A 14,373-nucleotide genomic window follows, 5' to 3' on the forward strand; every position below is an offset into this window, starting at 1 on the left:
TCTATCTATCTATCTATCTATCTATCTATCTATCTATCTATCTATCTCATGACCATACATCCTCAATTTATTGACTATATGGACCAGTGAATGGGCATGTCACTACCTGTTTAACCAGATCCCTGTTGATGGAAATATAGGTCATCTATGTTGTCGCTATTATAAATAGCACTGCAATGAACAGCTTTATAAAGAATTTTTACACAGATTTTAAATTATTGGGTCTAATTAAATGGACAATCAAAAATTCCATGCATATTGCCAAGTATCCTTCAGAAAGATTGTGCCTGTTTGTACTACCACCAGAAGTATCTGTCCTCTCATATTCCACACCCACTAATAGGGGTATTAGGAATATGTCTAGTTTTTACCAATCTGATGGTTAAAAAGTGATAATTTGCATCTCTTTGATTAATAGAGAGGCTGAACATATTTCTAAATATTTTCAGTTTGTATTCTTCCTCTAATAGCCAAACCATGGAAAAAGCCAAGATGTCCATCAACAGATGGACAAAGAAGATGGATAAAGAAAATGTGGTATATATATATACAATGGAATATTATGCAGCCATCAAAAAAAATGAAATCTTGCCATTTGCAACGACATGGATAGAACTAGAGGGTATTATGCTAAGTGAAATAAGTCAATCAGAGAAAGACATGTATCATATGATCTCACTGATATGAGGAATTCTTAATCTCAGGAAACAAACTGAGGGTGGCTGGAGTGGTGGGGGGTGGGAGGCATGGGGTGGCTGGGTGATAGACATTGGGGAGGGTATGGGCTATGGTGAGCGCTGTGAATTGTGTGAGACTGTTGAATCACAGACCTGTACCTCTGAAACAAATAATACATTATATGTTAAGAAAAAAAAGAAGAAGAAGATAGCAGGAGGGGAAGAATGAAGGGGGGGAATCGGAGGGGGAGACGAACCATGAGAGACGATGGACTCTGAAAAACAAACTGAGGGTTCTAGAGGGGAGGGGGGTGGGAGGATGGGTTAGCCTGGTGATGGGTATTAAGGAGGGCACGTACTGAACGGAGCACTGGGTGTTATACGCAAACAATGAATCATGGAACACTACATCAAAAACTAATGATGTAATGTATGGTGATTAATATAACATAATAAAATAAAATTTAAAAAAAATGAGTGAACTAGAGTACTATGGTTACTTCTCATTTCTTGGACAGCTCTTCCTTTTCCCTATACTAAATAAGTGTCTTTTTAAAAAGAATCTGCTAAATTTGTGTGTATATATCATTAGTTCAACCCCTTATTCTCTCCTGGTTGTTGACCTCTTCCATAAAATCAAACACATTAGGTATTCTGTAGATTTTATCTTATGGATTCTGGCAATTTGGACAAATTGCTTTTATTTATCTTAATTTAATTTAATTTAATTTTGTTTTATTTAAATTCAATTAGCCAACATATAGTATATCCTCAGATGTAGAGCTCAACAATTCATCAGCTGCATACAACACCCAGTGCAAATTGCTTTTAAAACTTGCTGCAACTGTTATCTTTAGATTTTTCTTCACTATCGTCTTGGGTATCCCAACCATTTCTCTCTTGTGTTGAAACATTTATTTACTGGATTTTTTCTTCCTCTTTTTTTAGTTCCTATTTTTTTAAGTTCACTTAGTTCATTTTGTTGAGGTCCTCCAGTAACTTTCTGAGCAATGTTGTGTATGAGGAAAATGTTTTGAGACCTTTCTTTGTCAGTATATTTTTATTTCAGCCTGAACCTTACTTGATAATTTGGAGGGCGATTGTACTATACCTTGGAAATTAACTGTTACTCAGCATTTTTAAGGTAATATGAAGTAGTCTTCTGGCTTCTAGTATTATTATGGAGGAGTCCGATGGGAATCTGACTTTTGATAATTTTGTATAGAATTATTTTTCCTCTTAGAAAACTTGTAGGATTTTCTATTAATCTCTGGTGCTGTGAGAGTCCATGATGATGATGTGCCTTTGTGTGGTGACCTATTTTCATGCATTTTGCTGAGAATTCCATGGAAATTCATGTCCTTCAGGGGAATAGCTGTTGCACCTGTTACATGTCAATTTCTCCCTTCGTCATTTTTCTTTTAACTTAATTTAAGGTACATTTTGCTAGTAGAAGTTTTCAATTTATCTGTCTTTGGTTTGACCCTTTGAAAAGTTCTTTCCCACTCCAAGAGCACAGACACATTAATTAAGTGTTTTCAGTATTTTCTAGTGTCTTTCTCCACCCCAGTTCTCTTTTATAATTGAGTATAAAATATTTTTATAAGTTCTGAAGTAGGGAGGCAATTTCATTATCTTTTTTTTTGCTTATTAAAACAGTTCTGCCAACATCCCTTACTGAATAAATCCATCATCTTTATGTGCTGTGAAATGCTACCCTTATCCTACATTTGGATCTATTGTAGACTCTCTATCTTGATGGAGTTTTCTGATAATTCAAAGATTTATGACTAACTTTATTCATTTTGCATAATGTCTCAAGTGAGAAACATGCATCAGAAATTAGAATAGTCATTTGAAGCCAGAATTACCCTTGCTAAAATGTTGCTTCTCACTTATATTACTATTATGATACTTTAAATGACCTTGTCAATCATGAAACATCAGTTTTCCTGTGGAAAAAAATGATTCTTACCCATTGCAGGGGTGGCAAGGGTTTGGCGGCCAACAAGCTGAGCTGGTCCCAGTCCATCAAGAAAATCACTGAATTGACTGTCTGCTCCTAGTCGTACTCCAGGAAATATTAAGCTATTAGTAAAAGGACAAAAATCAAAACATTAGATCTCCTAGAATTCTTTTCGTTAGTTTCCATTTAACTACTAATTCTGATCACAACTATAAACATTAGACAGTTTACATTGATTCTTTGCATTCATTGCCTCTGAACCAAGTATATAAAGTACAGCACTGATTGAGAAAAGGCCTAAATAAACTCTCAAGTTAAGAGTTGATGTTCTGTTCAGGAAAGCTTAGTTGTCGTTTTTAATATACTAAGTTTTCTGGACATTTACAAATACAAATCCCTACATAAGTATATTGCTGACATAAAATATAAGATGCAAATTTTTATATCATGAACTCTACATAAATAATTGTTCATTTACATTAAGTAACATTAATGCTAAGTTTAAAAAAATGCCTGATAATTTCTTCAATAAATGCTATAGCAAAGTACAAATTCTTATTTACAAGTAAAAATGCTTAATTTTTTCATTTTTTAATGAACTACATTTTTATATTATCTGAGATTTTCATTCAGTTCAAATGGAAAAGAATTGATTAGACTATGCCCATTTCTTTTTTTTTAAATAAAGCATTTTTTTTCCCAAAGATTTTATTTGTTTATTTGAGAGAGAGAGAGAGCACAGAGGGAGAGTGAGAGGGAGAAGCAGCCTCCCCGCTGAGCAGGGAGCCTGACGTGGGACTCGATCCCAGGGTCCTGGGATCATGACCTGAGCTGAAGGCAGAAGCTTAACTGACTGAGCCACCCAGGTGCCCCTAGACTATGTCCATATCTTACTACACCCTGACTGCCTGAATTCCCTGGGCCGTAAGCTCCAGCAGAGAGTGACTATGCTCTTCTTGTGTATTGAGGTATCCTGGGCAACAAGAACCATGCCTGCCATGCAGTTGGACTTCAATGAGCATTTTTTGAATAAGCACGTTTCTATAGGGACTTATTGCTTCCAGTGTGCTTTCTCACATATTACTTCCTCACAATCAAGGGAATTAGAGAGGGCACGTACCATGATCGCATCCAGAGACTATGAAAATCAATCTGTAAGAGGTTAAGTGGCTTATGCACAGTGGAGGTAAATATTATTTGATTTATTAGTTTTATATCAGAAAATCATGTCTCCTGTCTTTCATTTGCACATTGCATTATAATACTTCATCAAATATTGGAATTTTGTCAGCAAGTTCATCTCCATAACTTTCGTTCCTGCTGATTTTTGCTCTTAGCTGTATCTTGCTGGGAGCATGCATACCAATCATTTGATCAAATAAACCCTAGTTTCGGGAATGGGAAAGCACATCATGAACATTAACTTGGCATAATTTTATTTCATTTTCTGAACAAAATTTAAAAAATGCCAGTAAAGTAAAATAAATTATTACTATTAGATTGGTAAATGAGATTTCTGAATGGCAATAAATGAATAATTATAGAAAATTTGTACACGGTCAATCCCCAAGTAACCCACTACAGGATAATAATTACTTAATTGTAAGATCTATAACCTCAGTAAAAGTTTGGTTTTATCAGAAAAATTCTCAAGCATAGAGAAATGCAGGGTTTTTCTTGTGTAGGATCTATATGTAAAAGCAAGTAAGCAAAACACAAATCTAGTTAAATTTTTTAAAGATTAACTAAAACTCTTTAACCAGAAAAATAAATTCTGGGCTTTTTTCCTAAGATAAAAATGAGTTAGTGATGTTTTAAAAACAAAAAAAAAATTTAAATTGCTTATTATCAGAATGTTAGACTTCCAACAACTCAGAAACAAAAATTAGTTTGGAGAAAAGTAGGAATACGGGAAATCAAGTCTCACTTCTAAGTTTTAATTCAGATTTTGGTGACTGGGCCAATGAGTTTCCCCACCCGAAATAATCCACTAAATGTAGCATTTCTACACTAAAAACACCCAGGACTGGACTATTGTGAGCTTTTCTGGACGATGGAGATCAGTTTATTCATGTTAACCCAGCTTTTCTTCAGACCTCTGAAAGGTCTGAGTGAGCAGGTGCAGAGGTATGTCCCTGTGTACGTATCATAAGAGGTAAGGCTGTTTTAAAACATGGAGGGTTAAACTCCTAGTTAAATAGAGAAGCGGCGCCGTAACCGCTGGTGGCTTTGTTACTTTACCTGTGACCACACAGGCTGTGGTTCTAAAGCCACGCAGAGGTGCTGACATCACTTACTTTCCCTCGGAGCTGTAACTGTTGATGCTGCCGTCAGTAGACTCTCGACTTGGTTGCCTTACCATCTTCCTCATTTCGGCTGCCATTCCTGTTTCTGTGCTTCTCTGGATGGTACTTTTTAACTTCTTGTGGCCTGACTCTGACAAGAGAGAGTAAAAGAAGCTCTAAGTTTTGTTTAGGCCGTTTCTCCCCGAATGTTGACTGATTCTGCAAATAAAACAGTTATGCACATAATTGAAAGTTTACTCAGAAAAAGAGAGTCTAAGAGAATAATCTGATTAGCTGAATCTCTTTGCCCACATACGCTTTGGCGCAGAGGGGCAGCAGTGGAGGGTAGACCTCTGCCCCAGGCCCAGAGACTGCCTGAATCTCAGGGATCCAACATGAGCTCATTGCAGTATGGCTGCTCAAGTTATCAACTGCAGGGAAAAAACTGGCTGCATTATGTGGAAAGAGAATGCTGAACAACCTAAAAGGTTTTTCCCCAATCTGGAGTGTTCCAAATGTGCGGGAACAGACCTAAATGAATGGGCCTTGTCCTTTAAAGGAGAAGAGGTGCAGGGAACCAAGCATGAAAAATACCACAGTTCTGGCCATGTATCAACAATCCCATAAAGAGGAACGGTAGTATTTTATTTAATGATTTTTGAAACACTTTACCATACACATTCTCATTTGAGATGGCACATAGCATACCTATGGAGGTAGAATAGGTTTTATCTTAACTCCAAGCCTCTACGGCTCTCTCATGCTTGTTGCCTCAGCTGCATGACTTCTGACTGGCAGTTTTGGGTGGAAGTCTCTTTTTGCATTGTGAATTATAATGGCTGATCATTTTCTTGATAAACTCTAAGTTCAGAGCAATTTCCTCAAGCCACTTTGAGATGCACTAACCGGCATTCTATTCACAGCATGGAAATGAAATTCTAAAACACTTATTTGATTAGAACAATACCAAAAGGTTAGACAAACACTTAGACTTTTAATACCTGTCACAGTTTTTCCATCTACACATTTGATATGTATTTCTGGTTTTCTTTCAGTTTTTCATATAGTATCATTTAATCCCCATTAATATATGAGAAAATGCTTTATAAACTCTTCAACCCTCATAAAACCTCTGTGAAGCAGGTGCCCCAAAACACTCCTAAATAAACCACAGGAAAGACTGTATGTTTTCCTCTCATTTTTGGTCACTGCAATCCTATTGTAGATTGTCTAATAAAAAAAATAATTGATTATACTATATGGACTCAATGTTGAATATTCTCTACATAAGAGCCATGGCAATTCCTTAAAAACATAAATCTGAATATGTCATTCCCTTGCTCAAGATTTGTGCTGCTTTATCATCAAAACTAAAAGAAAATCCAAAATTGTTACTATGGCCCATAAAATGCCTGGTCCCTGGCCACCTCTCAGATCTCACACGCTGCCCCTCATCCCCGTGGTCCTTGCTCTTCAGTCACATGGTCTTCCCACATTTTCTTGATAACGCCAAACATGCTGCTTCAGGGTGTTTTCCTGGCTTTTCCTTCTGACTTTCTTGCCTTGCTCCCTCACTTTATTCAGGTCTCGGCGCCAATGTCACCCCCTCAGAGAGGCTTTTTCTGATCCTTATCACTTTCTATCTCCTTGCCATGCTTGATTTATAGCACTGCTCTGCCATTAAACTTCAATTTGTTTGTTGTCTGTTTCCTCAATTAGAATTCATCTCTTTGAGAAGGACATTGTGAATATTGCTGTTATCCCTAGTATCTAGAACATTGGTATCAACTCAGTAACAAGATCACACATTTTCCTCATTCTATTTAATGTAACTTACTATAATACAAACAAACATGTCTCTATTTTTTTTAATGACTGCACCGTTGGGTGGTGTCATAATTAAGCCATCTCCTTACTGATGAGCACTTGGAATGTTTCCAGTTGTTACAGGAGAGTTTTTATAGAACACATTTCTAGAGGTTGAATGCTAGTGAAAGGGTAGGAATCTGTTTTGTCTTAATAGCTATTTCTAAATTGCCATTTAGAAACATAGTAATTTAAATCACTCCTACCAACATTCATAGGGATGCACCCATTTTCCCAACTACAGCTCAGGGAGTCTCTACTTTTCCCCTTCTAGTCTCTATCTTGCCTATTTGGCTCGTCATTGTAGAACTCGTACACTTACTGAAGGCAGTGACTTCATTTATGGACATTCTAGTGCTGTTTTTATTTATATACTTAGTTATTTATATATTGTGCCTCCTTCCCAAATGTAGTTCCTTTATGAAGTCACTGTGGTAGAGCGAGACTTCATTCACGCACACACACTGGCTAGATTCCACCTGAGGGGTAAAGGCGAGCCCCAGCCACGTATTACCAAAGTGAGCTCAGCAGAGTTGTGCAGATGTTTCCCCAAAGCAGCAGAGGCAACAAACCCAGGGTGGAACATCAGATTCTTACTGAGAACAAGGACTATCATAGCTAGAAAAAGGAGGGCAAACTTTAAATCTAAACGGTGAGGTGATGCTGGAAACTGGAGGAAAAACACTTAAGAGGATCGTAGTGGGGAGGTTCAGGTTATTTGTTCATTCAGTTTTTCATTTATCCATCCACCCAACAAATATTTACTAAGCACCTACTATGTGTCACACACTGTTCTAGGTGTACTGATGAATGACAAATTTCCTGCTATCATGGAGCTTACATTCTAGTGTGTGTATACAACCAAGGCAATGCACAAATAAATAAATATATGCTTGGTAATAAATGCTATGGAAAAAAAAACCAGGCAGGATAAGGGGGGATAGAGAGTGACAGGGTAGAGCAGCCCTGGTTTTATTATAAAGGGTAAGGGTCTCACGAATCATCAGTCTGGAGGAAGTGAGGCCACAGGCTGTGAGGGAACAGGGAAGTAACACCCGTGGGGGTACTGGTCCTGGTGATTGTTGGGGGGGGGAGGTTGAGTAATGGTGGTCAGGAGGGGGCCACTGTCTTCTCAGTAGTGCACAGCTTTCCTCTGCAGTCTTTCCAATGTTGATGTTGACTCTGGTCAAAAGGCTCTGTGGCCAGAGATCTCAGGGCCCTGTGTGCCCCTGGCAGGGCAGATGACAGGGGCAGAGTAGGCTCATCACGTAGGCTACTTCCTAACACAGGTTTCACATGGTTGTTACTTATTACATATTTGTTCAATGAATGAAAAAATTAAAAGTGAAGAGTCTGTTAATTTGTTTGCATTATTTAATTGGGACATCAAGTATTCTTAAAGAAGAGTATATTTACAGGGTATCCTAACATTCTTGAAGCAGTTTTAAAACTTAATAGCTTCCAAAATGTAAACGCTACACACTTTGAGAAAACATCATTTAGGAAGCTGGTTATTCAACTTTCTTTTATACTTACTTAATTTTATGAATTTGAATACATTTTTAATTTTAAAGTTTTAGTTTTAGTCCTTTTGAAGACACCAAATATGCACTGATAGTTAGCTCTTGTCTTATTCATGTTAATAATTCAAATAAATAAATTCCAAAACAATGAAAAGAGCTTTGATGGGGCGCCTGGGTGGCTCAGACGGTTAAGTGTCCGCCTTCAGCTCAGGTCATGATCCTGGGGTCCTAGGATCGAACCCCACATCGGGCTTCCTGCTCAGCGGGGAGCCTGCTTCTCCTTCTCCCTCTGCTGCTCCCCCTGCTTGTACTCTCTCTAATAAAAAAAAAAATTAAAAAAATCTTAAAAAAAAAAAGAGCTTTGATGAACTAAATTTTATAAAGGTCCAGGTAAAAACTGAATAAAGAGTTCTAGCTATGGATTTAAATTCATATTTAAATTCACAACAGCTTTAATACTATTTAGAATGCAAGGGTTGGAAAGCACTTTGTTTTATAGATGTGGAAATGAATTTTGGAGATGTATAACTCATGCAACAAATACTTGTTCAGAACTTACACTGAGCTCAGTCTCTTCCAGCCTCTTGCTGGTGATACAGCAATGAACGCAGTAGACAAAAATCCCTTGTCCTAATGGAACTTATATTCTAGTGAGTATAATGATTTGTTCAACATCATGCTAGTGAGCAGACGCTGGATTAGATCTTCTGAATCTGTCTTGTGACCATTCTTTTATACCACAGTTTAGGAAAACACAAAGTCTAATCTCATTTTACAAACAGAACAGTGGTTTAGCTACACAGATAATTTCATGTACACATTCTCATATGGGCTTACAAATTCATTTAAAATTTTTGTTAAAAGCACATATATTCTATACAAGTACAAATGTATATAATTATCTGTATCTATCTCTGTACATATGTTGTGATTATAGCATAAATACATGTTCCCTAGATGAATTTTAAAAATTTCAATATAATGCATTAAACCACTAAGTGATATCACCATTATTTAACAATTATTTGTAACCATTGAAGAATCATTGACCTGGTTAAGACATGAAGTCTCCTATCAAATTATGACATGAAACCTTTGACTTGAAACCACTGTCCCAAGTATTATATGAAGAACAAAAGGATTAGAAAACTAGCCCATTTTATACTCTGTATTCACAAACACATGAAAAAATCAGTAAAATCCATATCATTTGGGAACAATTATTTTCCCCTGCTTTGGCAGAACTTTCCCTTATAGAATGTTCCAGAATGTGTCATCTTTACATATTATTTCTCTCTTTTCATAGTAAGAGATGTATGTTATATTTAGAAACACCCCCACTGATGTTTTAATTCATTCTGTAAATACTCATTAAGTAGCAAGTACCTATAGTCTAATTGGCATTTTTCTAGGTGGGGGAGCTACAACAGTCATAAGACAGGATAGTGCATATAATGAACAATTAAATAAGTTATGATAATTTTAGAACTGGTAATCATTATGAAAAAAGCAAACGAAGCAGAAGAGACTGTCCCAGTAGAGTGAATTACTTTTGATCCACTGGGCAGAAGCCACTTCTGAGAATGTAAACCGTGCAAAGATCTGAAAGAAGTATTATCCAGGCAGAGGGAGCAAGTGCAAGAGCCTGAGGAGTGACTGACCTTCCTTGGCTTGTCTGAGAAAGCTGTGAAAAGCTGAAGTATGATGGATGAGAAGATGGAGTGGGAGAGGCTGAAGGAGCTGGAGGCGCATGACCTGCTGGAAAATAGCCTGGATTTTGTGCTGAGTATAATGAAGCCACAGGGAAGGGTCATGATCTGATTTACATTTTCAAAGGATTGTTCTAGCTATTGTGTGGAGAATGCATTGTAGGAACTAGAAGTGGAAGCAGAGAAGAACTGGAGAGCTACTTTCCTACCTACAAAGAGACAAACAGTGGCTTCGGTTAGGGAAGTAGTGGCAGAGATGAGGGAAGAGGGGAAGGTTGGGTTATATTCTGAACGGAACTGACAGTATTTGCCCTATTACATGTCTAAGTGGTTCAGAAAGAAAGAACATATCCATTCACTTTCAGGCTTTCAGCGAGGATAATTAGTTGAATGGTAGTGTCATTTACTGAAAAGGAAGAGGAATTCATTCATTGTGAGTGGTGGAAATGATAAGTTCTCTCTTGGATGTTTGAGGGGCTTCCTAAATAGCTATGTGGACAGTAAAGTTGGAAGTGTGCGTATGATCACGACCACGAGGGACAGGTTAGGGTTGGAAATAGGTCAGTCGGTAGTTAGATGGACAGACAGACAGGATATATTGGCATACAGATGGAATTAAAAATCTATAGTACTAAATGTAATAGGGAGGAAGTATAGATAGAGATAAAAAGAGTAGACAAAATAGAGCCTAGACTATTTTCCACATTTAGAGGTCCAGAAGAAAGTCAAGACTCTTAAGGAGCCTACAAAGGAAGACATTTTAAGGCATGGGGAAAAATAGCTAAGTGTCATTGTGCAGAAATCAGAAGAATAAAGTGTTAGAAGTAAGAAAAAAAGTGTTGTTTACTACTTAGAATTTTAGTAAGAAATAGACACAGGACGTCTGGGTGGTCAGTCAGTTAAGCACCCGCCTTTGGCTCAGGTCATGATCCCAGGGTCCTGGGAATCGAACCCCACATTGGGCTCCCTGCTCAGTGGGGAGTCTGTTTCTCCCTCTCCCTCTACCCTTCCCCCACCACCTGGCTAGTGCTTGAGCGCTTGCTCTCTCTCAAATAAATAAATAAAATCTTAAAAACAAAACAAACAAACAAAAAAACCAGACACAGAAGTGATAATAGAGCTCGGCTCCATGAGATCACGGATTTCAAGCGTAGATTTGGTGAAGCAGTAGGGTTGGGAGCCTAAAAGGAATGGCCAGTCAGAAGAGAGAATGAGAGACAAATAAGTAGAGGGAGCTCCTATGACTATTTTGAAAAGGTTTGTTGTGATTGAGAGGTAGTATTTGGAGAATCGCACAGGATATGTGGTTGTCTATCTTTTAAGATATGTGACATTAGAGCCTGTTTCTATGCAGAAGGGAATGGTTAAATGCACAAGATAAAACATAACATTTTTAGATCTAATATTATTGGTTGGAAAGGTGGATAAACATAATGTCTGATAAATCATCTTTCCCATCAAAGTATTCTCTAATGACCAATGAATAGTCAATTTCATCAATTGGAAAAAATCAGTAAAAGAATAGCACTGAATTGATTAAACAGTTGATTAAGCAGTATCTTAAAAAGATAAATGCAGTGATATCCTATTAGCTCATGAAAAAAAAAAACTATAGAGTAGATGCAGTCTTTTGGTTATCCTGAAAATGAAACTGAGATCAGTGATAAAAATTATTATTATATTTTTTTATGTACAGAGACAAAACCCAGTTATGTTTTTAAAAAGAAAAATTGTTGTAGTTAATATGTTTTGGTCACTCATTCCCTTGTTTACTTACTCAACAAACTATTCTCTGAGTGCTTTGGGCCCAGGACTGTATATGGAAGAATGGAAAGGAAAGCGGCCCTGCCCCCAGCCATGTCATTGCCTAGCAGGACAGACTGACAAGCAGAAGTTTAACTGTGATGCAGTCTAAGTACAACCCAGAGGACTTATTTTATATTTATTTAGCTTTAGGTATTTGTCTTATGTATATATTCGATTATATGGAGAGAGGAAGAGAAAGGGAAGAGAAGGAACAATTTAAACAGTGAGTGTGAGTCTGCGCTCGCTCTGCCACTGAATGAACATGGAACCTGGCGAGATCATGAGGTGAGAAATGCAAATCTTCTCTTTACTTTGTTTCAGTTCCTGAAGATAATCTGGTGTTTATGATGATCTCTAAAATAGGCTTCCTAAAAAAACCAACCCCCCCAAAAAACCCCCAAAACCCCCAAATCAACCACTTTTATCTGGTGTCCAAACAAAGCAGCAGCAATTACAGTCAAATTTACAGTATTGGATACACTGAGAGACGACACTGGTATCCAAGGGATTTTAAAAGGAAATTTTAACTCCATGCAGATGGTGAATGGGTGGCGGTGGGATTTGTATTTTAGGTGAAGAGAGCAGCATATTTAAAGGTCCTGACATGATAAAGAACATAGCCCCTTGAGAAAACTACCTTTCCAGAATCACCAGAGTTCTGTGAATGGTGAGTTGGTGGTAGGGCAGGCGCACACGGGGTGAGCTCTAAGGCTCTCAAGGGGTACCATTACATACCATTTGGGTGGCTGTTGTACTGTTATTAATGTTCTTAATGCTCTCAAGGTCTTGTTCTTCCCAATGCCAATATTACCCACATAAAGTTGTGTGTAATTTGTATTATATACAATCTGATATAAAGGTATTGTCAAAGGTGTTCAATAATCATTCTTTTAAAGAAAGTATCCAGCAGTTCCCCTTTGTTGATGTCGGATGCTCCCAATGTTGTCATAACCACGTAGAAATCTTTGAGGTAGTCTGTTCTAATAGTGCCACAGCTTTTCTTTCTTAGTTTTTAAACAAACAAAAACGTTCCTTTTGAGTTATGTCAAAGTTTTTTAAAAACATATTTCATCCCAACCCAGATAAGTACAACTTGTAAAAATTTCATATCTGAAGATTATTTTTAGAAAATTGCACGAGGGCTCTTTGACTTTATGGTTTCCCTCATTTAACCTCATGTTAATCCTACAAGCCATAAAGTCCACAATTTCCCTTTCCTCTTCTCATTTTCCAGAGAGATTTATAATGAAAGAAATACAGTGGTCGAGAAAATATAGTATCATTAAGAATATTCTTGTGAGACAGTGGAATAAATTCCCTTGATGATACTTTCAGAATACTTCAAATCTTTCTTGGCAATGTGCCTATCCTTTTTTATTTCACTGCCATAATCCAAAAGAGGTATTTTCTCTTGCTGCCACACTTGAAGTTCTCTGCAGATACGACTTTAGAAAAGGGATTCACCTGTACTAAACACTGACCTGTATTTTTCCAGCTCTTGTGTGGCTAATAGTTCTTCTCTGGTCAGAGACCTGGTATTGTTCTGAGCCTCTGTGAGGCTGCCTGTCATAGCTGCAGACTTCACTCAACCACACTTGATCTTTTCAGCAAAACATCTGCCAATGTCACACTGATTTTTCCTCTTGCCTGGCTGGTGAAAATGTCAGCAATAGCAAGTTCAAGATGCTCTTTTAAATAATTTTCATGTTGCATTTAGTAAGGTTGCCAAAAAATACTTAGATGAAGTGGTTTACTGTCACTGAAACATACCACCTGTACCATATCCTATTTTGGCCAAAGCCGTAAGATGGGAGCAGCCAAATGTTGAACTTCTCACTGCTGCAAATTGCTTTTGCAGCCTCAGTGTTTCCAGAGTGTTTCTGTGGTATGGACTCCTTCCCTGCCCCAATTCATAGGTTGAAGTTCTAACCAAGAGTATTTCAGAATATGACTGTATTTGGAGACGGGGCCTTTAAAGAGGCGATTAAGTTAAAATAACACTGCTAGGGAGGCCCTATTCCCCACCTTTCTGGTTTTCTTATGAAAAGAAGGCATTAGGGCACAGAGAGAGACCACTATGGGAAGAGGGCAGCCATTTGAGAGCCAAGAAGAGAAGCCTCAGAAGAAAGCAAACCTGTCCACACCTTGATCATGGACTTCCAGCATCTAGAACTGTGAGAAGATAAGTATCTGTTATTTTAAACACCCCATCTCTGGTACTTTGTTATGGCAGCCTTAGCAAACTAATGGACCTAGGGAGTGGATACTGTTATTTTAATACTCTAAAGCCATCTTCTTATTTAATAAATGTGATGATTTAAATATAATTTAAAGCACCTAGGGATATCTAATCACCTAACTGGCCTGAGGTTGAGATTAAGCCCCAAATACTGGGATGAACTTGTTTCAGGTTTCCTTGATTAAAAAATGGCCTGAAGTGTACTTGGATATACCTAAATCATTTATTAACAACCCTATTTGTTCAGGAAATAAGGTCTTAGATTTATTTTCCCAGGAGTAGTAAATATATCATACTTAGAT

The 14,373-nt window shown here is 37.5% G+C and overlaps 1 protein-coding gene across 1 annotated transcript in view; it reads right to left on the minus strand.

Moving 5' to 3' along the window:
- Window positions 1–14,373, minus strand: part of RIMS1 (regulating synaptic membrane exocytosis 1) — a 490,811-nt gene that overhangs the window by 3,158 nt on the left and 473,280 nt on the right. The window contains exons 24-25 of the mRNA XM_021693604.1: window positions 4,941–5,079; window positions 2,653–2,765 (exon numbers count right to left, since the gene is read on the minus strand). Coding sequence (XP_021549279.1) covers window positions 2,653–2,765; window positions 4,941–5,079 — 252 coding nt within the window. The remainder of the gene's footprint in view (window positions 1–2,652; window positions 2,766–4,940; window positions 5,080–14,373) is intronic.

This window comes from Neomonachus schauinslandi, chromosome 8, assembly GCF_002201575.2.
Source record: "Neomonachus schauinslandi chromosome 8, ASM220157v2, whole genome shotgun sequence".
Classification (NCBI taxonomy): Eukaryota; Metazoa; Chordata; class Mammalia; order Carnivora; family Phocidae; genus Neomonachus; species Neomonachus schauinslandi.